This window comes from Aulonocara stuartgranti (genome assembly GCF_965226115.1).
Source record: "Aulonocara stuartgranti genome assembly, chromosome: 14".
Classification (NCBI taxonomy): Eukaryota; Metazoa; Chordata; class Actinopteri; order Cichliformes; family Cichlidae; genus Aulonocara; species Aulonocara stuartgranti.
This window is the reverse complement of record NC_138950.1, coordinates 12100435-12128131: the sequence shown is the minus strand read 5'-3', so window position 1 is coordinate 12128131 and position 27697 is coordinate 12100435. Positions and strand designations below refer to the sequence as shown.

General features: G+C 42.0%; 2 protein-coding genes across 6 annotated transcripts in view; both read right to left on the bottom strand.

The window, feature by feature from the left end:
- pitpnm3 (PITPNM family member 3) overlaps positions 1-26717 on the bottom strand; it is a 116443-nt gene extending 89726 nt beyond the window's left edge. For all 5 annotated transcript variants that reach the window (XM_082502774.1, XM_082502773.1, XM_082502776.1 and 2 more), the window contains exon 1: positions 23678-26717. In XM_082502774.1, the coding sequence (XP_082358900.1) occupies positions 23678-23702 (25 nt within the window). In that variant the 5' untranslated portion in view covers positions 23703-26717. The remainder of the gene's footprint in view (positions 1-23677) is intronic.
- On the bottom strand, positions 15973-18276 carry LOC309721119 (uncharacterized protein; the record flags this gene model as incomplete). The annotated part of the gene is made up of 3 exons (XM_082558471.1): positions 15973-16258; positions 16301-17102; positions 17778-18276. 3 exons carry the CDS (start codon positions 18274-18276, stop codon positions 15973-15975), a joined length of 1587 nt encoding a protein of 528 aa, XP_082414597.1.
- Positions 26718-27697: the final 980 nt, after the last annotated feature.

The window sequence follows — 27697 nt, the reverse complement described above, 5'->3', positions numbered from 1 at the left end:
AGGTCTGGAGACTGGCTAGGCCACTCCAGGACTTTCAAATGCTTCTTACGGAGCCACTCCTTTGTTGCCCGGGCGGTGTGTTTTGGATCATTGTCATGTTGGAAGACCCAGCCTCGTTTCATCTTCAAAGTTCTCACTGATGGAAGGAGGTTTTGGCTCAAAATCTCTCGATACATGGCCCCATTCATTCTGTCCTTAACACGGATCAGTCGTCCTGTCCCCTTGGCAGAAAAACAGCCCCATAGCATGATGTTTCCACCCCCATGCTTCACAGTAGGTATGGTGTTCTTGGGATGCAACTCAGTATTCTTCTTCCTCCAAACACGACGAGTTGAGTTTATACCAAAAAGTTCTACTTTGGTTTCATCTGACCACATGACATTCTCCCAATCCTCTGCTGTATCATCCATGTGCTCTCTGGCAAACTTCAGACGGGCCTGGACATGCACTGGCTTCAGCAGCGGAACACGTCTGGCACTGCGGGATTTGATTCCCTGCCGTTGTAGTGTGTTACTGATGGTGACCTTTGTTACTTTGGTCCCAGCTCTCTGCAGGTCATTCACCAGGTCCCCCCGTGTGGTTCTGGGATCTTTGCTCACCGTTCTCATGATCATTTTGACCCCACAGGATGAGATCTTGCGTGGAGCCCCAGATCGAGGGAGATTATCAGTGGTCTTGTATGTCTTCCATTTTCTGATGATTGCTCCCACAGTTGATTTTTTCACACCAAGCTGCTTGCCTATTGTAGATTCACTCTTCCCAGTCTGGTGCAGGTCTACACTACTTTTCCTGGTGTCCTTCGAAAGCTCTTTGGTCTTGGCCATGGCGGAGTTTGGAGTCTGACTGTTTGAGGCTGTGGACAGGTGTCTTTTATACAGATGATGAGTTCAAACAGGTGCCATTCATACAGGTAACGAGTGGGGGACAGAAAAGCTTCTTACAGAAGACGTTACAGGTCTGTGAGAGCCAGAGATTTTCCTTGTTTGAGGTGACCAAATACTTATTTTCCACCCTGATTTACGAATAAATTCTTTACAAATCCTACCATGTGGATTCATGGATTTTTTTTCACATTCTGTCTCTCACAGTTGAAGTGTACCTCTGGTGCAAATTACTGACCTCTGTCATCATTTTAAGTGGGGGAACTTGCACAATCGGTGGCTGACTAAATACTTTTTTGCCCCACTGTAGTATGTATGAATGGTGACATTCAACAATGGTAGAGTATAGCAGTTAATGTTGGGAATAAAGCTGTGATTCTACTGTACATAGTGAGCTTGGAAGACTTGGTCATGTTTGCATTCTACATGAAAGCAGGCAAACACTCTCAAAGGTCAAAACACAAACTTTCAGGCTTGTATGGTTACAAGTCTCTACCTGTATGTAATATCTGAGCCGTCACTCTCCACTGTGCTATCCATTTTACTGTCAGCTGTTTGAAAGAGCCGTGATGTGAAAGGGTACTGATGGGAGGAGGCGTTCCTGCATGCCACAGAGTTGAAAAGGATGGTGGGCAAGGAAAGCACATGCTGAGTGTGAAGAGAAGCCCATGGGGTTCACAGCATCCTAACTACTTTAAAAATAAAAACTCTTACCGGTACTTTCCACATATACCAAGTCAGCTGCTGCCTTAAAAAACAGCCAAGCAGGGCGCTCCATTGTGGGATTTGATTTGTCGAGTGCCCTGCATACACTGTCAGTCACCTTATGAGATCCTCCAAGTGTTTTTAAAGTGCTACTTTTTTATTCAGTGGACCTACAGCTGGCACCGATACCAATCTAATGAATATTCTGTGGATGCTACTACATTCAGTTTACTTTTGGAGCTGCGCATGCACTCTGAATGCATTATTAGGTTTAGGAAATCTAACCAATTGCTTGGGTGGCTGAAACCTCACACCAGAGTGCCTATATCACCACGCAGTGCCTTCCCCACTGGGTAATGGAAATGATTGCTGTAAGTCCCCACAGGGCATTCATCCTACACTATACCCCAACAGATACTGGTGACAGCTTGAAAGAACTACAGACTATGATCAAGCAAACTGCAAACAGTATAAATTTCAGCATCTTGCTGGTTTATGGAAACCAACAGGCTTTAGTAAGCCCTATTAGTAACTGAAAATTAATATTTTGAGTCAGACTGCTGAGACTAATAGTCCTCTTCTATCTACTTTCAATGCATATGTGAATTGCAGTTACCCCAGTATTCACTTAGCTCTAAAATAGAGTCAGTCCCATGTTAAAATGTCCAACAGCAACATGGTTGCAGCCAACCACAAAATACTGTTTAGGTTTCTATCGCTAATTTCCTCTTTTTATCCACACCTGTGTTTATTTATTTATTTAAAAACACACCCATTTGGATTAGGCATAAAGTCACAAAAACCTGTAGCCAGTAGATGTCTGGTAACCATCAACTCGAGTGACTGAACCTGACCTCTCAAACTTGTTATCTAAAAGTAGAACGGTTTGCTGCAGGGTAAGACTGTCCTAGAAGTTTGAGCTCCAGTTTTGAAAAGTGACATTATAATATTTCTATAGTCTCTTACTTAGCACTAATTAGTAGGTACCTATGTCTATGATTTGCACCCATACAGTTAACGAATACAATTTGGTTGCTTAAGCTCTAACTTCTCATTCAAATATGGCAACTCCAAATCCAAAACAAAACAAAATCAACACGGCAGCAGATAAAACCCTAACAGGCTTCACAACGTAGACTCCAGAAATTATTATACATACTCTATGGGGTGAGTAGGTACCTGTCCTACAGGTTTAATGGCCTGGGTTCATAATCTTCTTCGCCTTGTAAAACTGCCTTAGATTAACGGACACTTTTTAATCCATCCATTTAGTGCAGCTTGCTTCACAACAACATCTTGTCACCACTTAGCTCTACTAAGTATGCTGTGAAGAGTGTTGTTTTCTGTACCCTTGCCACTCCCAGTGCACACACATTTTTTGTGATGCATTTGCACAGGAACACGACTGTTGATGTAATCGGGTTGTAGTTCCAAGTCCCAGTTGTGTTTAATTATTAACACCACTTAACACTGAAAGCTCTAAAACACAAAAGTGCTGTGTTTTTAAAAACAAATTGGAGGAAAGAAGTATTGGAAGTCATGACAGCATACTGTGTCATTAACTACCCCTCGCCTCTTACTGTTCTTTCGACAGTGATGCTTTACAGGAGAAACGCTTTCGGGAAGATAAAGATTCAGAAAGTCAGCTTAGTGAGAGTGAACTGAACGAATCATAACAAATAAACAGGTCAGACACAGGACTGTCATCCTGGAGTTAAAGTTCATGTCCTATATGAAATCAGAAGTTCTTCTGGACTATTTTGAATATGGTTGACTTAATCACAGTTTATTTACATTTATTAATACATGCATATATACATTTAATACATTTGTACACACACATATATATTTATGCACATTTTCTGTTATAGCAATATTTTTGCAGTAAGCCCTCAAGGCAAACTTCTCCCATTTGCCAGTGCTTTTAAATGAAGGCTACTCTCAGGGAACTCCTAACATGTTTGTGTTTATCAATATCTGATCTTGATCTTACAATATTCATTTGCAGTATGTATGTTGAAGCGCCTACAGTGCTTAGTTAAGATTAGAGAAAGACTGTGGTCTGGTTTTAAATTCAGCAGCGGCTGTGGATGCACGGTGCACATTTATTTTATTTTGCACTTTTATGGTGCAATAATAATAATAATAACAGCTTTAACAAACAAATGGGTTTGTTTTCTGAGGGATGACTCAGATATGCTAAAACTGTTCAAACAAAATTGATAATTCATCAGTTACTCTGATCATACTGCCTTTGTCTGCAAAAATCAAAGACAAAATCCAAACAGCTGCTCTTTGAAATTGAATGTGCAACTTATGGAAACTAACAAAGACCGAGGGAGAGAAGCTCAGCACTTCACTGGACAATGTTCAAAGAAAGCCCATGTCTAAATATCTAAAAAGCTTTCCTTCAGAGCAGCAACACAGCAACACGAGGCTGCTCGTGATTCATCCTTCTTTCATCTTTCTTTCCTTTATTTACTTGCAACAGCGTTTAAACAGAAGCCTGCCGCCAGCTGAAATGGTGAGCTGACAGTATCTGTTACCAAAGCACCTCCACTGCAATCACCCTCTATCTGCCACTTGCATACAGCAATGAATCAAGAGCTTTGCTGCACACATGTTGTGGCAGTGTTGCATGTGTGAACAATTTGCCGCAGGAATTTTTATGCATCAAATGTTTTGACTTTCAAAGTAAGCGGAGGATGATTAGCTCAAAATAACAGGTGAATTTCAAGCATTTTGACATACATCATACGCCTCTCACCCCTTTAAAACTGCTCCTACCCTATTTTTCAGCTACAGAAGCCAGCTATAAAAGAAAAAAAAAAAACTATCAAGGGCGATGTATGTAATTTTCTCACCACAAAATAGGTGAAAAATAGCACTGTATTCAGCAGTTCAGCAGCCACATATTTAGAAACCAACAATAAAGCAAAAAGAAGAATGAATGCTGGACATGCATCACGTGGGGGTAAATAAATACTGCTCCAGCAATTTCTGCTGAATGCTTAGTACAATCCTAGTTGTTCATGGTGAGCAAACACCTCCAAATTGTGTCACAATTTCAGCTTCAGCATGAATTCAAACCAGAATATATGAAATGTTGGTGTGGAGGGGTTTAAATTTTCACAGACACCTGAATGGGACAAAAGTGACACTAAGTAATATAACTAATAAATGCTCTATATATTAATGTTATGCTATTATTAACTGTCCAGTGTTCAATATGTTATTATTTCCATGTTTATAAATAAATAATTTATACAAATATGCAATTATACACTCACAAGCCACTTTATTAGGTATTAGGAGATTTTGGTCCATGTTGAGGTGACAGCATCACACAGTTGCTGCAGATTTGTCAGCTACACATATACAAATCTTCGGTCACCATACCCCAAAGGTACTCAAGTAAGCTGATTGGTAGTTGGGTAAAATGTGTTAGAGAAAATATCCCACACATATTACACCAACACCAGCCTGAACCCTTGGCACAACTGGCCAGATTCTGACCCCACTGTCCAAATGTCACAGCAGACATGAAGATCAGACCTAGCAGTGTTTTTCCCAATCTGCTATTGTATTGTGCTCTTCTGCCAACCTTGATTGTAACAAGTGGCTATTAGAGTTACTGCTGCCTTTCTATCAGCTCAAAGCAGCCTGTGACCTCTAGTATCAATAAGACATTTTAGATGGATAGATAATTCAGCATCTGGTAAGTTTAGTGTATAACATGGTTGTGTCATTGTTGTACAGTTATGATGGGCCAAAAACTCTGCTGCAGGTTTCCAAACACAGCAAAACGAGTGAAGACAAAGAGACTGTAACAAAAAAAAAAGCAAACTCCTTCATCTTCCTTTAAGGATGTTTATCTGTCAATGCAAATGGTGTTTAGCTGCTTTCAGTTAGTTGAGCCAAAGAAAAGCATACGCTGCATGGTTGCTTGAAAAATCTCTTAGAGGAATTTCTGCTTTACAGCAACCAAAAAATATTAAGAATTCAGATTTTTACAACATTACAGGCAAGAGTGAATATTTAAAAATCTGAAGTCAGAGTTCTAATAGAGTATTTTCATTTGTGAAGGTGTTAAAAGCAAATGGGCTTTAACTCTGTTACGAAAAAAGACACACAAAAATGTGTAAAGAGTTCAATCAATAAACAGGACTGGAATGGAAATTAAAAAATTAAATCAATATCCAGCTGTACTTAAGGTGATAAGTTGCTGTATGTGTGACTAGTCTGTACTTATAAATCAAAAGCAACATCAACAGTATAATAAGTGAGCAAAGAACATCTCTCATCCTGCATGACTCATATGTTATAGGACATTCACAGTGGGAGAAAAACCTCTCTCTGACTCAGGCTATTCTATTTAAACAAACCCTACAATTTATTAATCTATATGCTATTTCCCATTGATTTTCAGCCTGTTTGCTATATTTAAGTAAAATTCAGTAGAAATACATTAATTTGAGGTGGGAATTACCAGGCTCGATTTCACAATGTGAAACATTCTTTTTAGTAGACTATTGTGACTGAGCCATTGCTTTGCTCTAAATTAGTAGGTAGCTTTGTCCAGCTAAGTGTGCCCAGTGTTGGATGGTTTTTCGGTTGAGTTGATTTAACTTAAGTTTGCTCAGCTAATATTACTTCAGGATGGTGGTGCATGGGATGAGCCCTCTTGTTCGTAATATTCCCAGAGTATTATAATTTATTTAATAAACTATCTATACCTGGTGTTTCTTGTATCAACACAATATCACAATACAAATATCGCAATGCAATTTTTCCCCCCTAACCGTTATCTGTAGCACTGTAATAAGGGCAAGTCTTCACTACTCAGTAGCTGCAGCTGTTGAAGAGACTGTGAAACTAGAGATTCAGGGAGAGAAACAGGAAACAGTTCTGATGCACCTCCTGAAAGATTTATAATTGAACTCATTTATCTTTCTAGCTTCCCTAATACATAAAATACAAGTCTGCCAAAAACTCTACTAAGATAATATCTCACCTCAGGCTGACGCTTATATAACCTCAATAATTTTGTTAAACTATTTGTAAAAAAAAATCAAGTAATGAATACACATAATAAACACATAGTACATAAAAGCTTCAGCACATAATGAGGTTATAAACACGACAACATTTGGTGGTATCAAGCCCACAAAGAGTACTAAATCTGTGGTTCATTAGCTGGTAACGTATCCAGAGGTTGTGGTAATTCATCTATATCATCTGCAACTTGATCATGCACCTGGCTTTAATTGCAGTGAAATAGCCAAGCAGGTGGCTTTGCAGGAAGTCACCATTTCTCAAAATCACGCAGCATCTATTCATGTGTGTTTTGTGTTTTTTGGAGGGTTTTGTTTTTTTTACAAAGTGGAACAAAAGGAGTGCTAACAAAAGGAACAAAGTGAATTATAAATTCAGCAGAATGCAGACATTAAACCGCCTTAAAAACTTGCTGATACACAGTGGTGCAAAAAGGTTGCTAAGAGAGCATGCTGTGTTATTTTCAATGTAATGCAGTAACTACTGCAGAGAAAACACCTCTTTATAACGCACTGTTCTTCTCAGATAGTTATGCTCTACAGGTTTTCACATGTTTAACAAGAGTGTGTTCACACTTGCAAGTGTTGTTTAGGTTTTATGTATTATAGGATTCACACTTCTAACATGTAAAAGTTGTAAATACAATGAACAAAGAGGTTATATGAACTAACAAGTACCTCTTATTCTGCAATATCCTACATTGTCCCACATGCAAGATTCAAAGTACTGTTCTTATTCTGGTGACTGAGTAGGCACTTAGTCAAAGGAGCTTGCAAAGAAAAGCACCTGGACTTCTTTAAGTTGCTTGAAGATGTTTCACCTCTCGTCCGAGAAGCTTCTTCAGTTCTAAGGTCAAATGGTGGAGAGTCCCAGATTTAAACCTAGTGGGAGTTTCCCCCCACAGAGGGACAAAAGGACCCCCTGATGATCCTCTAATCGCCTGAGCCAAGGTGTGAAAATGGGTGTGGGTCCCAATCAGCCAGGGTTTCGGGTGAGCTCATTGTGAAACCTGGCCCCACCTTATCATGCGAATTCCTGAGGTCAGATTGCCCAGGATGTGAGTGGGCGTTAAGGCGTCTGGGGAGGGATCTCAAAACTGGATTATAGATGGCAGAGAGTTGGTGTCGTAAACCCCCGCCTCTGTTCAAAGATGGTCGCTCACAGTGGACATGGATGGCTTCTTTCACTCCTCTTTCAAACCATCTGTCCTCTCTGTCCAAAATGTGAACATTGGCATCCTCCATTGATGGGAGTCAAAGAGGAAGTACTGGTCCGTGTGTGTGGGCTTCCGGTAAACTTCGATGTTGAGGTTGCCATTCTCTTCAATGTGCACAGCGCAGTCCAGGGAAGGCAAACAGTTATCCTTTGTGTCTTCCCTGGTGAACTTGATGTTTTTATCCACAGCGACTTCACAAGCGCATGGCACAACATAGAAGAGCCACCTCCACAGGACAAGACTCAGAAGTTCATCTGCATCTTAAGGATAAAGGACACTCTTTCGAGGATGCCAATGTTCACATTTTGGACAGAGAGGATAGATGGTTTGAAAGAGGAGTGAAAGAAGCCCTCTATGTCCACTGTAAGCGACCATCTTTGAACAGAGGCGGGGGTTTACGACACCAACTCTCTGTCATCTATAATCCAGTTTTGAGATCCCTCCCCAGACGCCTTAACGCCCACTCACATCCTGGGCAATCTGACCTCAGGAATTCGCATGATAAGGTGGGGCCAGGTTTCACAATGAGCTCACCCGAAACTCTGGCTGATTGGGACCCACACCCAGTTTCACACCTTGGCTCAGGCGATTAGAGGATCATCAGGGGGTCCTTTTGTCCCTCTGTGGGGGGAAACTCCCACTAGGTTTAAATCTGGGACTCCCCACCATTTGACCTTAGAACTGAAGAAGCTTCTCGGATGAGAGGTGAAACGTCTTCAAGCAACTTAAAGAAGTCCAGGTGCTTTTCTTTGCAAGCTCCTTTGACTACGATGACCTGGATGACTGAGAACCTTCACAGACGAGTAGGCACTTAATTACACTGAAAGCTTTATCCATCTTCTCTGGTAGTTATGAAGTGCTTACCCTCACAGAGAAGTTACATATGTGCATTAGTCAAGACTGCACCTGATCTCCTTCTTAATAGCAACAGCCAGCAAGAAATAAAAGAAGGAAAGTGTGTCTCGTGTAGTGGACAGGACCATCACATTGGTCATAAACTAAATTTGCCACAAAAAGTTGTTTACTTCCACTTGAGAGGGACTGCTTCAGGAATTAAGAGAATAAACCTTAAATTTTATGAGAATGAAGTTATTATTACCTTTTGTACACGTGCACAGATAGACGAGGCATCTATTTTAAGTACACTAATGGAAATTTGTAGATCAACATCATTCTTCCATTTTTTGTGTGCAAGAACACAAATAATATACACTCACCAGTGTTGTTCAGTATGAACAAAAGCACGGATCCATCGTGCCTCATATCAAAGTTCATGCTGTTTCTGGTGGTGTGATGATGTGGTACACTTTGCTTAGTATTGCAGTGTAACTAAAAAAGTGTACCTAATGAAGTGGTCAGTGAGTGACAGAAAGAATTAATTTATATTTTATTAACAGTTAACAATTTCAGGGTTTGTCATGACACTGAGCTGTTATTTGTTTCTCGAGTTTGGTGGTATAAAGGTGTGCTATTGTCATTAAAAATGACAAAGTTACTTAGGATTATTATAGATGTGTAAATGTCACATTCTTCAGTTTATGTCACAATTATACATGTATTTGGCATAAAATGAGATACTATTGCATACATTATAATAACTTAAAAATATATGCAAATGGATCCTGTAAGATTTACAACCTGACTGCACAGCAATAACACTTGGCTGATATGCCTGGATTTATTGGCGTCACATTTCGGCTTTTTGGCCCACATGGCTCACAGGCTACATTAAGTGAAACTTAATAGACACACATTAATCTGCAGAGCATTAACACAGGACCAATCTTTTCTACTGGATAGCAGCAGCTTTTGAAGTTTTGAAATTAGAGATTCAGGATAGTAACTCCAGGAGAGAAATAAGAAATAGTTTTGGTGCAGCTCCTGAAAGATTTATAATTGAACTCATTTGTCTTCCTGACTTCCCTATTACATAACATGCCTCAACATCTCTGTCAAATACTTTACTAAGAAGATAACATCTCACCTCCGACTGCACAGCTGACTCCAGCTATGCAGAGAATGACTCTTGTGTAAACTCCTGCGTTAAATTTAACCATGAGCTAAATTGTTTGGCTTCCAATATTCACAAAAAGAAAAGCTTAACATAAAACATGACATTCTCATTTTGTCCTGCGTTATAAAATCCAGTGCACCACTTTCCTGTATCTCTAAAAACACCAAACTCATTTCCTGCTCGGCGAGTTCTCGTCCCGGAGAATCAAACACTGCTCTTCTGAAAGAAGAGCTGCTGACGTCTTCAAATTACGCACAAGGTGTCCTTCAGTTTCTGTGCCTTGACTGTCGTCCAAGACTTATTGGAGGCCTAGAGATAAGAGTTCATTTTTAAAGAGGAGGTTGTGCTGTGGAACTGGAGGAAGTCAGAAGTTTGCAAGCAAGGAGACCATAGTTTGTCCTGTTTGGGAGATTGTCACGATCCTGGGTCTTAGGACCCAGTGTTTTGAGTTCTAGTTCATTTTGATGTTTATAGTATGTTTAGCTCATTAGGCCTCCTATGTTCATTTGCTTATTAGTTCCCCCTTGTGTTTCAACCCATGTTAAGTCTCCCCTGCCCTTCATGTCTCTCTGTGCCCCCTCTGTTCTGTTTATTGTGTGTCTTTGCATGTTTGAGTTTCTTGTTTTCTGTCACCCTGCATTGTGCATTATGTTCTCATGGTTGGTCTTTTGTTACTCCCTCTAGTCTAGTCTCTTGTGTTCAAAGCTGAGTATTTCCCTCTGTGTATTTTGGTTCTTAGACCTCTGCCTTATGGTTTGTCTCTGTTTCTTAGTTGCTGTCTCCACTGTGTCTAGTTCGCGTCTCTGTGTGATACTTCCTGTTTTACTTTGAAGGTCCATGCCTCATGTGAGTGTTTCTAGTTTTGCGTCTCTGTCTCGTCCAGTCCTGATTTCTCCCAGCTGTGCCCTCCTTCTGTGTCTCATTCCCTCGTTATCCCTCTGTGTATTTAAGCCCTGTGTTTCTCTTTGTCAGTGTCGTAGTCTCCATCATAGCTGTGTGATTTTTCCCTGTGGCTCCTTGTGCTTTAGTTTTCCCAGTTTAGTTTATTTTGTATTGTTTTTCGTGTCCCACTCCACGCCAGCAATAAAGCTGTGTTTTTTGAGTTTACCTTTTGTCTCTGTGAGTTTGCGTTTGGGTCCTACTTTTGCCTGCACACAGCCGTACTGTGACAGAGATGCTTTTTAGTTTTGCTTTTACTGGTTATGTTTAAGATAAGATTGTGGTTTCATAGCATTAAGCTTGGATACTGAAAAATTAAGCTTACCCAGTAACACATATAGACACTTTATCAGTGTCTATATACGCTGAGTTGAGTATGACAGACCTGCCTTACTGTCACCTAAAATGGCCTATATTTGTATAGCGTCTACACCTCAGACAAGAAAGGAAACTTTGTGTGTAATTTGGAGGGATATTGTGGCATCTCTACTAGTACTCTAGGTGAAATGACAAAAAGAAAGCCTTTGTTTTTCAATTGACTCATGTTTTAAGCTCGGGAAAACTAATCATGTTAAATAATTGTGATCTCAAAACTGACTAAAATTTTCATGGTTATATAGTTTTTGCCAGCTGGGATAGGCTGCAGCTCACCATGCAACCCTGACTTGGACAAGCAGAGGATGGATGGATGGATGGATGGATGGTTTTTTTATCTAACCACAACCTTTATATTCATCTTTCAACAGAACAAAAATCTGCCAGTAAAGCAGTCCACTGTTAAGAAATCATTCTTACTGCCACGTCTTATTGAACTAGACATGTAATAACGATCATTTGTGTAGGCAAGATAAAAGTATTGCAGTTTTGAATGTGAAAATTGCTTCAGTGTGAGCCTGCAGAAGGTTAAAAGTGCCGTGGGTTTTGAAAATAAGGAGCAAGCCCTCAGCATTGAAGATGGCCCCATACCGAGGATCACTCTCCATCAGAGACCTCATCTGCTTTTGATCAGCTGCTACCTAAAGAAATTTCTTCCAGTCAGAGCTTTATCTCTCACTGCCCTCTTAAGCCCAGTTGGCCTGTAAGCTACACTTGTGCCAATCTGCTCATTTTATAATTACCAGAATTTAATACTCAAGGAAGTCTAAACAACTAACAGCCCCTAAAAGAGCAATGGGCTGCAGTGGCAGGCAGGAAGAGCAGAAGAGCTCTCTGGTGGTGCAAACCACTTCTGAGTGATTATTGGACAAGCCACAGCATCAGAGTGTGATATCTGCATTGTCAAAGGGAAAACCAATTTAGCTTTTCTTTTGTGAATGAACAAGAAGGAGGAAACTGCTGATATTACAACACGAAACATGTCCCAGTAAAGATGAAGCTGACTAGATGTAGCACTGAGCAGATTCTTTGTCGGCTCAGTCTTTTTATGTCGTGCCTCAGCAATCGTCTCATGGTAAACAATAAACAACAATATACCCAGCCCTGCAATGCAAATAACTATTAGTCGTAGTTTTTGTAATGCAATTAAGCCTGCATGCAAAGCTTAAATCAATCAGTACAGTCAACGAGAGACACAGATCACCTTCGTGTATGCCATTACCTAAACTTTAGCTGCACAGATCAGCACTTCCAATTGACTGTTAATGGACTGCTACACTACGATTAGATAATGATTATCATTGCTGACCGTGTTCTGCATCCCTGTCTGTCTGTGCAGTGATGGCCACATATTGCTGTACTGTTTGTCTTGCTTAAAGAAGACTTCTTGCTGGTTTACATTGTGAAGTCTACAGTTTATGGTAATATAATCTAATACTGGATTGGTTATAAATAGAGATGTGGCATAAATCAGAATTTTAGTACCTGACAGCAAAGCAGTCACTGCACTACCACTAAGCAATAATAAAATTCTACACAGAATTCAAAGAACACAAACCATTAAATGAAATGACCGAAAGATAAATTATGTTCTGTCTAGGTTGTGTTTAAAATATTTTATAATTTGGCTCACGTGCAGGAGCAGAAACAAGATGTAAAACCAAAAGTAATATAGTTTTTCAACCTTTTAAGTTGATGCGACAAACCTGTTAGCAAAGAAATGCCTGTTTATGGTTACATTATTTTTATGTAAACCCATATTTATTGAGTTTTTGATCACCACCATCTCCTGAGACAATGATGGTAAGCACTTTTCTACTCTACCTGCTCACTCAGCATGTTTTAAACATTTCTCATTCACCCAAACACTTTTTTCTTCATCTAAGTGCTTTCTATCTACATTCTCGCACACGTGCAGACGCACTCCAATGAATGCACAAGGAGGGTCTTTTGGCATGTAGACTGGAGGGGATCGAACCACCAACCTTCCAATTAGTAAATACACTGTTCTACCTCCCACCGGATATTGTTTAGCTCATTAGCTGCTAAATTTTTTTAGCAGCTAAGGTTTTTATAAGCCAACATTTTTGGTATCGGATAGATGCTGTGCAGCAGCTTTATCAGTACGTTTATTTACTGAAGGCTAAACTAAAGTAAACTAAAACTGTGTCACAATTGCGCCTTGAAATCACAAAAATATTCAGTTTGTGACAAAAAAAAACAAAACAAACAAAAAAAAATGGAGAAATCTTTTTGAGATGCAGGAACCAATGAATGTTTTGACTTTGCCAACTGACATTTAGAAAAGAAATCTGAAATCAGAATCAGTCAAGAAAACTGCAATTGCTGCATCTCTACTATCAAGTGCAGCTTTTAAAAGCTGCCAAACAATTCATCAACGTGAATGGCGATTTAACTCAGGCCCGTGTGTTTAAAGCCCTGAGCAATGGAAATTACCAGAAACCCAGAATGGTGTCATCTTCCTCGCAACATTTTGTTCCCTACTGGCAGGACACGGGATAGATGTTAAACTAAGTGCTTCTGCTAATAGCTCAGCATTATAATGCTGAGTAATTGTGCCTTTAAAAAAACCTTTTCTGGAGTCTGTGAATATGATTCAGCAAAGCGAAAAATAGAAAACACAGGTTGTGCCTTCCACACCACATCAAGACTTTTGGCTGTGACAGATGACAAGTGAACTATTGCCGTGCTCCAGTTGAGCTGGTCCCCTGCCACTGCCTCTTCTGTGACCTCAAACAGCAGCAGCAGCCTAGCTGCTCTGTGCGTTGTGAATCGCTGCTCCCGGACACAAGCCCACTGTGCCTCCCCATGACAAACAGCTATTAAATTCAAATTAACACTGTTTTGTATGATCAAATAAAATAACAGAGGTCACAGGCTGAATGCATTAGCGCACGCCTCTGTAGAATTCAGAGAACATTGTGTTGCTGTTTGATAAACAAGCTGTCTGGGGACCGTTTTACCAGTTTGACAACACTATACACAGCTGGTGCTGGCAGTATAATGCAGTATATAAAGTATTCATCGTGTCTTAAAGTGAGTGATAAGAATTGGGTTTGGGGAATCACTGACAGTGCAGAATCAATTTTTTTCAGAAAATGTGCCACCAGTCTATTCTCCGTGAAGAAACATCACAAAACAAATTATTTTAACATAAAAATACTGCCATCCCCCCTATTCCCTTTTGCAGAGAGTGAAAAGTAGGAGCAGAAAGAAAGAAAGGGGAGAGACTGTTCACCAGCATCATCCAGTTCTATTTTTAGCTTGACGGTAAATCTCAGCAAAACACCAGGTAGCCTACCCATTTATTTTATTTGGACAGCAACTGAAAGAAAAGGCTTTCTGGCTGATCTAGATTCATCAGCTCTGAGAAATACAAAAACTCAAAGGTGCAATCTTACACTGAGCTTTGGAATAGTGAGTGAAGTCAAACAGAGGACAAACAGTGGAATCTGTAAGCCTGTACTCTGTGGGGAGGGAGGAGGTGACGAAGATGACCGACGGTGATTCGAAAAAAATTCTTAATAGAGGTATGGCACCACAGTACCTGTCTGGCTCCAAGGTTCAGCTTATAGTGGAAGCAGAAACAGGGATGCACAATCAAGTGTAAAACTGAAGTGTGAATTCCCGTGGCAGCTGGTTGAATTACTGGTCTCATTAAAAGATAATAAACTATCAAATGTAATGTTGAGCTGCTTGCAGAAATAAACATTACACATTTGTATTTCAGGGTAGCACTATTATGATCATATAAAAACCACAAAGGGTTAGGGCTGCTCAATTAATCGAATTTTAATCTCGATTACGATCTGGGCTTTCAACGATCATTAAAAATGACTGAGCTGATTATTAGTGTCACAGTCTGGCGAGGGCAGACTGTATGAATTGAAAAAGGACCCAAAACGCAGACGCCAAGGAACAGGGAACAGAACTTGAAATGTTAACAAAAGGCGAGCCGTTTAATAAGGCTAGTAGAAGAGGTACAAACAAAGGGCAAGGCAAACTGAAGCAAAATTAACACAAACCTAAACTGGGGAATCTAAACAAGCAATAAGAAAAACCTAGGCAAGAAACTTGGAAGCATGGCATGGGAAACATGGCGTGGACAACAGACGACCTGACAATCACACACTGAAAACAGAGGACTTAAATACACGGGAGGTGATTAGGGGAAGTGGAGACACATGAGGAAACAGCTGGCACACATGAACATAATGACGTCACAGTGGGAGAGTAAAACTGAACATGATGAACACAGAACACCAGACCTCTTCACAATAAAACAGGAAACATAATGAGACAGACATGACAACCCGAACTTGACAACGTAAGACACAGACATGAAACGCATGAAGAGCAGGGGAGATTTAACATGGTTGGAAACACGAGGGGAAAATAATAACTAGAAACACTTAGGCATAATAATACAAACTTCATAACATAAGACACGCAGCATGAAACACGAAGGGTGAGGGGAAGCTTAAATACAGGGGAAGAAAACACAAGGAGTCTAATAACCAAATGAACTTAGATAACCTAATGAACAAAATAAACTCAAACTTAAAACGCTGGGTCAAAAGACCCAGGACCATGACAGAGCCCCCCCTTCAAGGGCGGATTCCAGACGCCCAAAACCATGAACAAAGAAATGCAGCAACAAGAAAACAAACATGAAACAAAACCAAAACAACCCACCCAGGGCGGGCGGCGGGGGTCCAGGACGGAGGGCCAGAAACAAAACCACAAAAACAAAGAATCTGAAGCACTCAGTCCAAACACAAGGGCTTAAGAGTCCGAGACCCTGTTTCAGGAGGGCGACCATGATCTCGGCAGAAAAGGAGTTCATGGCGGAGTAGTTCAGGTGGCCGACCTGGAGGCCGATGGCACAGTAGTCCATAGTTCAAGGGTTCAGGGGGCCGGCCATGTGGAAGGTGGCAGTGGCGAAGCAAGCATGGCTGGCCACACTCGGGTGGCTTGGCTCGTGGCCGGCGGCAACGTGGACGAGACCTGTCGGGCGGCTTGGCTCGTGGCCGGCGGTGACGTGGACGAGACCTGTCGGGCGGCTTGGCGGGTGGTCGGTGACGTGGACGAGACCTGTCGGGCGGCTTGGCGGGTGGTCGACGGCGTGGACGATAATCCTTGGATGGTTTGGTTGGTTTCCGTCGACAGGCTGTCCTGACAGGCTCCGGAAACAGCCGTGCTGGACCTGGACGTGGCTTGGCAGGTGGAAGGAGACAAGGCTGAGGCGTGGCAGGCACAGATAATGGCGCTGCAGGCGACGGCGTGGAAGCCGCAGGTGGCGGCGCTGCAGGCGATGGCGTGGAAGGATGCTGGGCGCGCTTGGCTGAACCTCCAGCTGGCACAACAGGACCAGGCGAGGCAGGGCCAGCAGGTGCGGAGACCTCTGGCTGAGGCGAGGCAGGGCCAGACGCAGCAGAGGCAGGACCAGGCGTAGCAGAGGCAGAGGCCGGACCAGGCGTAGCAGAGGCAGAGGCCGGACCCGACGAGGCTGAAGACTCTGACGAAGCCGGACCCGACGAGGATGAAGACTCTGACGAAGCCGGACCCGACGAGGATGAAGACTCTGACGAAGCTGGACCAGGTGACGACGAGGCGGCCGCAGGTGGCGGCTGAACGGTCCCCTCGGACCCTCCAGCTGACGAGGCATGAGGCTGGACGGGCTCCTCGGGCCCTCCAGCTGACGAGGCAGGTTGCTTTTCAAGTTGCAGCAACACACAGTCTATAGTGGGTGAAATGAGTTCGTATGAGTTCTCAGACTGAGGTGTGGCAGAACCAGGTGAGGCGTCGTCCTCAGGCTGAGGCGTAGAAGCAGCAAGCAGTAGCGCAGCAGGTGGTGGTCCTGCAGGCGGCGGCACGGGAGTCGCAGGAGGTGGCGCTGCAGCCACAGGTGGTGAAGCAGAAGGTGGCCAGACGGGCTCCTCAGGCCCTCCAGCTGACGAAGCGTGAGGCTGGACGGGCTCCTCGGGCCCGCCAGCTGACGAGGCGTGAGGCTGGACGGGCTCCTCGGGCCCGCCAGCTGACGAGGCGTGAGGCTGGACGGGCTCCTCGGGCCCGCCAGCTGACGTGGCGTGAGGCTGGACGGGCTCCTCGGGCCCGCCAGCTGACGTGGCGTGAGGCTGGACGGGCTCCTCGGGCCCTCCAGCTGACGAGGCGTGAGGCTGGACGGGCTCCTCGGGGCCCCCAGCCGACGCGGCATGGTGCTGGACGGGCTCCTCGGGCCCTCCAGCAGACACAGGAAAAGGCTGCACAAACTCCAACTTAGCCCCTGGCTCCAACCTGGCCCGGATCTCGGTCCCACAGTGGCTCAGCTGAGCCTCATGGCTAGCACTTCCAGTGCAAACAGTCTTATAATTTGGCTTCTTGGAAGCAAAGTTCATAGCATGATCAATACACTGGGATGCTAGGTAATTGTGCAGAGGGATAAGATATTCCGTGGAAGACTTGGCTGGTGATTTTTCAGTCTTAGTCATTTCATAAACATGCCCATGAACCTTTAAGGCAGTGTTTGTTCCAATATTGTCCTTAGAAAAAACGCGTGGATTCAGAATACAATCACCCACCTCATGTTGCTGTGAGCCGTGGTGACGACCTGGACGCCGCCTCCTCCTGGAAGCCGTGGTCGTGGAGGCCGGCGCCGCTACAGCTGAGATGAACGTAGCGCTGGAAGCAGCCACCGGTTGAGGTGAGGAAAACGCAGCACTTGTCTGCTGCAGTGGCGACATGGACATGGAGACAGGCGGGAGACTCAACACGCCAACTTTAGCTCCTATAGCTGGCATAGGGAGGGCTGCGTCACAGAGGGGCTGGAGTAATTCAGTCTGCATGCTGGGGGGCTGCTTTGGCAACACGGTGCGGATGAAGCCGTGCAAATCCTCTGACAATCCCTCCATGTAAGCCGGGTATGCAGACAGAATCCGGTACAGCTGAACTCTAACTGACTCCTTCTCACTCTCCTGTCTGCACGCAGAATAGATTTTCCACTGTCCATGGAGAATGGTCACACGAGTGCTGAACTCCCAAAAATCCTCAAAGATGTCTGCTGGGTCCATTCTGGTCAGGTCGTTCTGTCACGGTCTGACTGGGGCAGACCGTATGTGTTGCAGAGGAGGACTCAAACGCAGACCAAAACGTGGTGTGGATTAACAAAACAAGCCGTTTATTGAGGTTAGCAACGAGGGTACAAAATAATAGGGCATCGGTGAAAACTAAACAATAACCTAAACTGGGTGAACTAATAACAAAACATGAAAAACCTTAACCATAGTGAACTGACATGGGTACCTGGAGATGAGACATGGATGAGCAGACGACCTGACAATCACACACTGAAAACAGAGGACTTAAATACACGGGAGGTGATTAGGGGAAGTGGAGACACATGAGGAAACAGCTGGCACACATGAACATAATGACGTCACAGTGGGAGAGTAAAACTGAACATGATGAACACAGAACACCAGACCTCTTCACAATAAAACAGGAAACATAATGAGACAGACATGACAACCCGAACTTGACAACGTAAGACACAGACATGAAACGCATGAAGAGCAGGGGAGATTTAACATGGTTGGAAACACGAGGGGAAAATAATAACTAGAAACACTTAGGCATAATAATACAAACTTCATAACATAAGACACGCAGCATGAAACACGAAGGGTGAGGGGAAGCTTAAATACAGGGGAAGAAAACACAAGGAGTCTAATAACCAAATGAACTTAGATAACCTAATGAACAAAATAAACTCAAACTTAAAACGCTGGGTCAAAAGACCCAGGACCATGACAATTAGCACCTCCCTCGTGCTTTACTCTCGCGCTGCTCCGTGGGGCAAATCGAGCGCACCTCTCTGCATTTCGAACACGCGTCACAACAATTAAGAGGACCCGGGGGAAGCTCGGAAAGCTAAGCAGAAGTTATTTGGAGAGGAGAGTGACTGCCGTTGGTTGAAAAGAGAGATAAAAAAAAAAAAACTTCAGTGGTGTGGAAACATTATGGGTTCGCGGAGTCAGATGTGGATCAAGTAGACACAGTTTGTACGTAGCTGCACCACAGAACAACACTGCAAAGTTTACTAAACATAGATGTTTACATTTTTCATTTATTTCTTATATTGCAAACATTTGCACTGTTATCAGTATTTGCACACTATTTTATATTATTTTTTAAAGTCATTGTTCAATACATTGTTATTGTTAAATAAATATCGTCAAATAATCGAGATCTCAATTTCAGTGAAAATAATCGTGATTATCATTTTTGCCATAATCGAGCAGCCCTACAAAGGGTCATACAAAACCTTGTGCTAAAATTATGACTTTGTTTTTTTTAACATTTAAATTGTCATTAAGTTACAAAGACATCAAAAGTTTATGATATTTCTTGTTTGTTTGTTTTGGGGTTTTTTGCCACAAGGTAGCAGTAATGCAACTACAAGCTACAAACAAGAAAAACATAAGAAGCATGTTAAGATGCTACCAGTAAAATTGGATTAGATACTCATTTGCAACAGTATTGATACTAACAGTGCAGTCTTTGCTTCCTCCAGTTGACACACAGCTTCACACCACCCCTGAATCTGAATCACAGGCAGGCATTGATTCAGCCCCTCCCCTCAGCTAGCAGCTGAACACATGAACCAGCTAGCAGCTAAACACATGCACACCATCAAGACAAATTTAGCAAAGCAATGTTAAAGACCATCACCCCAGTCTTTATGAATAATTTTGTTAGATCAGTAAAGCTCCTGTTTGAACAACATTTAAGTATTAAACAGTTCTACATGTTAACTTGCATGGCACACACTTTGTTAATGTTAACCAACAGTCGCACTAGCTATCCTTCTGCTAGCATGGCTACACAATGAAAAATCCATTAATATTTCTTACACTCTGAGTCACACCTGCTTTATTTTAAGGACCAAAGCTTTACTCCACACAGCTCTTATAATTCCTAAATCCTTATTACTCTGCTCTAATTATCTTTCAGTGTTTGGATGATTAAAACTGAGGCTCTCATCTGTTTTGCTAGACAGTCAGTGAATCTGGGCACGAGGCCATATTTCTGCAAAAGCCGAAAAGGGGAGTACAAACCGAAAGCTTAGATCACACACACTTGCTGTTACACTTTAATGATGGAATACAGAGCATATCCATATTATCTTTGCCTTACATTTCATAGACCCTACACTCGATTATAATGAAGATTTTTCTCCCAAGTGTGTCAAGAGATGATTTTAAATGAGAAGTTCATCCCCTGCAGGGCTCCTATAATTGAAAATGACAAAGTTAAGATCAGCATACATACGTGAAAGATATGAAATTAAAACATCTGCATTGTCCATGTTGCTGGGGCTTTGAAGAGTAATGTTTTGATAGGACCTGTTCTACTTCACAAGTTATACTGGGAACTGAGGTCAAGTGATATTTAATAAAAACAGATACACAGCATGCTTGATATATGGCTGTACTAACAATAACCCCACATAAACTGCGCATCGCCATTAATCTGCCACCAGCCTGCCAGAGCATCGCAGGGTTTGCATGATTTTATAAAGAAGGCTGAAGTAATATAACGCAGCACAGTGTAGTTTCCATTAGCTAGTGAGTTTTACAGCGAGACTCAAAGAAATATAATTAAGATTAACTGGAGAAGACATCCAACTACAGCTGGTGAGAAAAAAAATGGCTTTCCGTGCATCCAGAGAAGCTAATTTGTCTTCTGAGACTGTTTACTAAAAATAAGACTACTCTCTTGATTTCTGTGAAAAACAAACTCCTTCCCATAGAGGCTGCACCTCACTCTCAGGGGCAGGCTGTGCTGCAGCCTTGATGGTTTGATCCCCAGCCCTTCCGTGTGTTGAAGTATCCTTGGGCGAGATAGTGAACCCAAATTTGTTTCCAGTGGCAGGTGAACACCTTGCATGGCAGCTCTTCTGCCACTGGTGAGTGAATGAGAAACACACAAATTGTAATCCACGTACCTTTTGCCTGGGTTTCAGAATAAACTGGATTTTTATTTTGTTGGTTCAGTTTCAGATTTCTGTCAGGATATTACTGGCTCATGCTTCATGCTAAATATACTGTGCTGTCAGTCTTTGTTCAGATCATCATTACTCTCTAGGTTCAGGCTTTTCTGTAACATTGAACTCACATCAGAATTGTGTGGCTAAGGTTTTTAAGGGTCACAAATATAAAAGCTATATTTTTATTTCAAGTGACATCATTTAGGGCAGATTATCAGATTTTTAAAGGACCAATGACTCTTCAGTCACAAACATTTCTTTACCTATACGCAGAAGTTTGTGTCTTGTAAATCGTCATACAAGTTACAAGACTTCACTTCATACACACTTGCATGCCACTTCATTTCGCGTGCCAGTTCCCCAGCTTGTTAAGGCAAATATTCAATCTGCCAATCACACAGCCACAAGCCCCAACATTTAGGCATGTAGACTTGTCCAGGATGACTTGCTGAAGTTCAAAAACAAACATCAGAACAAGGAAGAAAGATGATTTAAATGACTTTGAACGTGGCATGGTTGTTATTCCCAGACAGACTGGTCTGAGTATTTTAGAAACTGATAATGTGCTGGGATTTTTTCACACTATCGTTGCTAGATTTTATAGAGTATATAGAGTGGGGTCTGAAATTATCCAGTGAAGCTGCAGTTCTCTGGGTTAAAATACCTCAATGATGGCAGAGGTCAGAGGACAAAGGCCAGTCTGCTTTCATCTGATAAAAAGGTAAGAGTAACTCAAACAGCCACTCGTTAGAACAAAGGTATGCAGAAGAGCATCTCTCTGAACCAGATGGGCAGCAGACACAGCAGCAGAATACCACACTATAGACAATAGAAGACTGGAAAAACTTTGCCTGGTTTAATATCTGCTGTGATATTCAGATTATAGGGTCAGAATTTGGCAAGCAATATGACAGTATGGATCCATCCTGCCTTGTATCAATAGTTCAGGATGGTGTTGATAGTGATGTAATGTGTGTGTGTTCATTAGTAATGAAGTGGCAGTTGATTGTTTGTGGAGCATTCTGGAAAAACCAAAATATTTCTACTGTTTTCTAATGGTAAACACATAAAAAGTGTCTTTGCACACTTCCTGAAAACAAGACAGAATAAGTTAAATAAAGTAAGGAAAGTACTGAAGTGGGAATTTTGTGCACAATTTTAAAATGGTTTGGTCATTTTTGTCTGAATCAGCTTGCTGACAATAGGGATCTGCTTTGTGTTATTTCAGAGATGTTCGCCATTGGATGTCACTGCACCCTGTGACTTTTATGGTGTTTTACTTTGAATCAGAGGAATCGCTACTTTAAAGACCAAGCCACGCCAAATATTATCCCCTCTGTGTTGTGACACTTTCTGCCACCACCTGTAGTAATAATGATTTGATATTTCATTGATCCCTGCGGGGAAATTTTCCGTCCACTCTCAGTTGATGTAAAAGGTCAGAGCGCAGAGGCCACTGTGAGCCTGAAGCTGCCGGAGATTTGGTGACACGCTCACAGGCTTTTCAGCAGAGCAGATGCATGAAAGAAGAAAAGTATCACTACTCACAACATCACAACCCGGACTGATGGTATCATGCGTCCAGGTTGTGAACCCACTTATTAATGTTTGACACTATATCACTGGAGTCTGGCGTATTTGCACAGCAAAACCAAATAAATAAATAAATAAATCCTGGTCTTTCACTACAGCTATAAAACTGCAGCAGGTGCATAGAAAGAGAATAATAGCAGCTCCTTTTAAGCACTTCATTTCTAACAGATTAGCAGAAAGAGCGCAAACGCAAACAGGTGGCAAGTGTGAGCAGCAAACCCATCTTTCCAGTGAACAATAAACCTTTTATGCCACAGAAATGTCAGGACTTCAAAGGCTTTTGCTGATACTGTCCTGTCAACACTCTTTCACATTCCACATATCCAATTTAACAATCAAATGAGCTGCATGAGCTATTTTTAGCAATGCTGAACTCCTTTGCATTATTTCCTTTCTTTTGCACTTTGTCCTTGATGTTTATATTGTGATTTACGGTTTCTTTATAGACAGAGTAACGAATGCAAAATGTGATACATGTTGTGACCATTCACCTTTAGTAACACGGGTCTGTCTGTAGGTCACTCGCACCTCACCTGTCCAGATTTGACCCTGCAGCGGCGTCACAGAATCTGACGCAGACCTGCTGTAACACCTTTACGGACACACGGAGACAGGCAAGTCAGACAAAACCGTCTGACTGATATAAAGACGGACTTGGCTGGACAGTCCACCGGACCGCTTCTCACACAGAGGTCTGTATTGACCGTAGCGCATTCCTACGGATCGCCTTCATCCACGCAGCACACGGCTGTGCGCGCCAACATCCAGCAGCAGCACGAGACGCAGGTTTCAACCTGTTAGCACAGACCAGGCATGTAGTGTCTCCTTACCTTTTACTCTCGTCTCCTTTGACATAGTGTCCTCTCCCTTGTGTTTCTGTCAGTCTGCGGCCACTCAGCAATGCTGTCACGTTATTCTCAGTTTATACACCGTTTCGTCGGATAGTTAATTGAACATCGGCTCTTCCTCTGTCGCCTCTCTCCTGGCTGCTGCACCTTGACGCTTGCCAGGCTGAATCAGGGTGAAGTGGGGCACGGGGAGGTCTACAGCTGCCTCATCGGTCTCCTCTCAGCGATGAGATGAGAAAATTAAACAAAATAGCCAAAAACAGGAGAAATCTGCAGCTGTGTTCTCATTCACCTGAGTCAAGACCCTCGGAGCATCGACCCGCCCCTCCGCAGACATACTTTGGCTATGTGGTGTATCTGTGCAGACTTGGCTCACATGTCATGCCCACCCAGCTCCCGTTCCTCTCTCCTCTCCGCCGCTAACAGCAGCCAGAGTTGTGCCAAAGCTCCGGTCTGCAGCTTGACTGCCTCCAGCGGTGCGCGCACGTCCGCGGCTGCTGAAGGGCGTCCGTCTTCCTCTTCCTGTGTCCGTTTTCTGTCTGTGCAAAACACTCAAGGAGGACCCTAAATGGAGACCTATAAAGCAGCTGGTCCATTGCTTTTCTCATGCCTGGAGCCGTAATGAAAAAGCAGTTTACCAGCTATATTGTCACTGGGACGACACATTTAATTAGCCAAGGCAGTTTAAATCAGTTTTATTTAATCTATCATGCCAGAAGCCTTTGCAGAAATTACACATACTCTGTAAGAAAGGTTGCTGCATTTGTGTGCTGGGGTCCCAAAAGTCCGGTTTAAAAAAGAACAAGGCACAGCTTTAATGAAAGAGTAGAAAAAATACACAGAATATTAAATGTAAAGTAGATTAAAGTCTTTCTGCAGTGTCATACAATCTGGTTTTGCTGTATAGAGTTTGGCTGTAAGCAAAAATAAATAAATTAAAATAGAAATTTTGATATAGAAAACATGTGGCATAAAGAAGAAGAGCATGGGGGCGCAGTGAAACAGGATGGAGGGGAAGAGCGAGCACCCCTTTAAACCATCCATCACAAAGCAGCAGATGCCAGATTGGTCGGTCAGCTTGGGCAGTCACTCAGGCAGAGAAGCAAATCTTTTGGGCTTTGAGAAGTGCTTCAAAATACAACCAACCATCAAAACAAAGCACATGGGTGAAGCACATGAACCACGTTTCTCTCAGCAGCTTTAAATCCTTTAAATCCAGTTGTGAGATCTGGCTTAATCTCACAGATGCTTCACCTAATGGATTCCTCTAATTCATTTCTACGCTTATTTCAACCTCCAGTCCTGCGATACTTGACCCGAATAGCTGCAGAATAGCTTCCCTCACGTTTCTTTATGGTGCACATTAAGCAGCAGTGTGTCAAGTGGTCACAGTAACACCTGCTGTTTTCAACACTGGCATCCACATATGTGACCACACATGAGCTTACACAGTCCCTTAAGGATGGTCTGGTTGTGGCATTAATCGGCAGTCACGTCCACACAAATGAATATTGATGGGGGAAATGGTGATGGCCGAACCATCACCCTAGAATAAGACAGCCAGACATTCTACATTACCAGACTCTACTAGGAATACACACAGCCAATTTGTATTTATCATGGAAGCCAATACCAATACACTTCTGGTGTAGAACAGTGAGTTGCAATCCCTACTAAGGAAAACTAATAGGGAAAAGCCTTAAGGCCAGGAAGACAGGAAGACAGATAGCTCTGATTACACCAAATGGCAGCACTGCCTGAATCCAAGAGGAAAAGAAAGGCTAATTGAATTATGTGAATTTCTTTTGTAAGAAGACTTCTCTTCATGCCATTGGAGACACAACTCAAAGCAGCACTTTGCTTCTCAACAGTGGCTTTTGATGTTATTTGATGTCAGTATTCAGTAAGAAATATTTTACTGAACCATACAATTATATATATAAAAAAAAAAACAGATCTCTGTGGCAATTCAGAGCCAGTCTAGGCACTGAAAATTCATTGTAAACATGACTAAAGTCTTACAAAGTAAAGTCAGAAAGAAACTCAATCACACTAAATGTTTTTGTTGGTATAAACACTGCAGGGGTTTTGAAAAATGGATGAAAGAACTGTTTCAGCAGCATTAAGCTTTCTGGGAGCCATTAAAAGACTCACAAACTACAGTGCAGGCAGTCAGCAAACTGAATTTAGCACCCAAGGTGCAGATTTGTTGTTCTTTTCTGTCTTTAAAAAATAATCCAGCAACCTTATGGAAGGAAAGACACCGTGCTGTATGTCACAGCACTCTCACGCAAGGTGAAGTTGTCAGCTGGCTGTTTTTATCCTAATGTGCTGTTTGATGATGTGGCTTGCTGTTTCACACACATGCAGATATACTTACTATTCTACTGTTTAACCCTACAATTCACTGTTGCTGTGACCCTTTTGTCCTCTTTATCATATTAGCAGCTTTAGAGAAGTACTGTGATCCAATAGGAATGAATTGGAGGTTTAGAAGAGAACTGAACTGTTGTTTAACCAGCAAGTCTCTTGTCATTAAAATCTATATTTTAAAGGAGACATGGCCTACAGGGCACACCACTATAAAGTTATGAAAATAATAAATTAAGACATAATTAAAACATACAAAGAAAAAAAGAAAATGACTTAAAATAGGAAAGGAACAAAATACATTTCAAGCTTAGGAATAGTATTTTTACTCCTTGGTTGTTTTTTTGTTTTAAATAAGAGACTTATATTCTTCCATGCAATGTTGATGGACAGCTTGACTGATGAGGATGCAGGAGTGTCCATGGTTCACAGATGACAATGTGATCTGTAGGGAGTCAGTGAAAGAAATCCTGGAGAAGTGGAGGTATGCACTGGAGAAAAAAAAGGAATGGCAGTCAAAATAAGCAACATAACTGTAATGAGAGTAAAAAGCTATTAAATATAAATTCAACACTTTTAATCCGCTTCCGATATCATGTCTGCTTCATTTGCTGTGAAATCTCAAGGAAACAAGCTTTCCAATTAATCATCCAATTTATATTTTCTTCTTCTGGAGTTCAGGTATAACAGTAAAAACACTCCGCAGTTTCATTGTTCATTATTCATATAAAACACAACTATTATAGGTATTACGAATTGATTTTTAATGTAGTGAACATATTTATAATTGTAACCTGAGTAAATTACACTGGGGTGCAAACTGACTTACGTCTACTTCCTGTAAGTACATTTAAGGCTAGCTTATTATTTAACCTTTGCAAATGATATTAAATTCTTATCAAATGTAGTTGTTGCTATAGTATTATTACACTTTAACCACCTACAGCAACATGCTGCTAACATATTCATGCATCAACCATGAAAATTGAAAACACCAGTTTCTGTAAAATCATTATGCATTGAATGCTTTCACTTTTAATTTGTTCTACAGGCTACGCTTTGTTTATCCGTAGTTTCTCCTGAATATATTTTGCACATTTGAAAGAAGGACTTTTACTTAATAATGGAACATTTTTACGCTGTGGTATTGCGACTTCAAGTGGAGAGCATTACTACTTCTCCCACCCTTTGATCAACCACGGTATCAAATAAAGGTCATGCTGCTCCTCCTGCTGAAGTGAGCTATTCTGTATGTCGGCCTATACTCAACTGTATCTTACATTAATAAAAAATAAACGAAGAATATCTAGTTTTTCTAAATAACTCCAACGTGTTCACTCTGCCTTGTACGCACGTGTATTGAGCTTGACAGATAATCATTTCTATCTCATGATCCATCATTGTGAGTATAGTTGGCTATCTGCAAGGACTCGATTCATATAATAACTACATAATACCTCTCAGATTGAATTATTTGTTATTAATCCCAACAATGCAAAGCCGTGACAGATGCTTCCCTTCAGTCATGTATTTAATGAGATCTCAGATGGCCAATTGCGTCTCAAAACTGTCTGAAAAAAAAGGGGAAAATATGAGAATGCAAACGATGGTGGTGTCTGCGCGACAGACTGC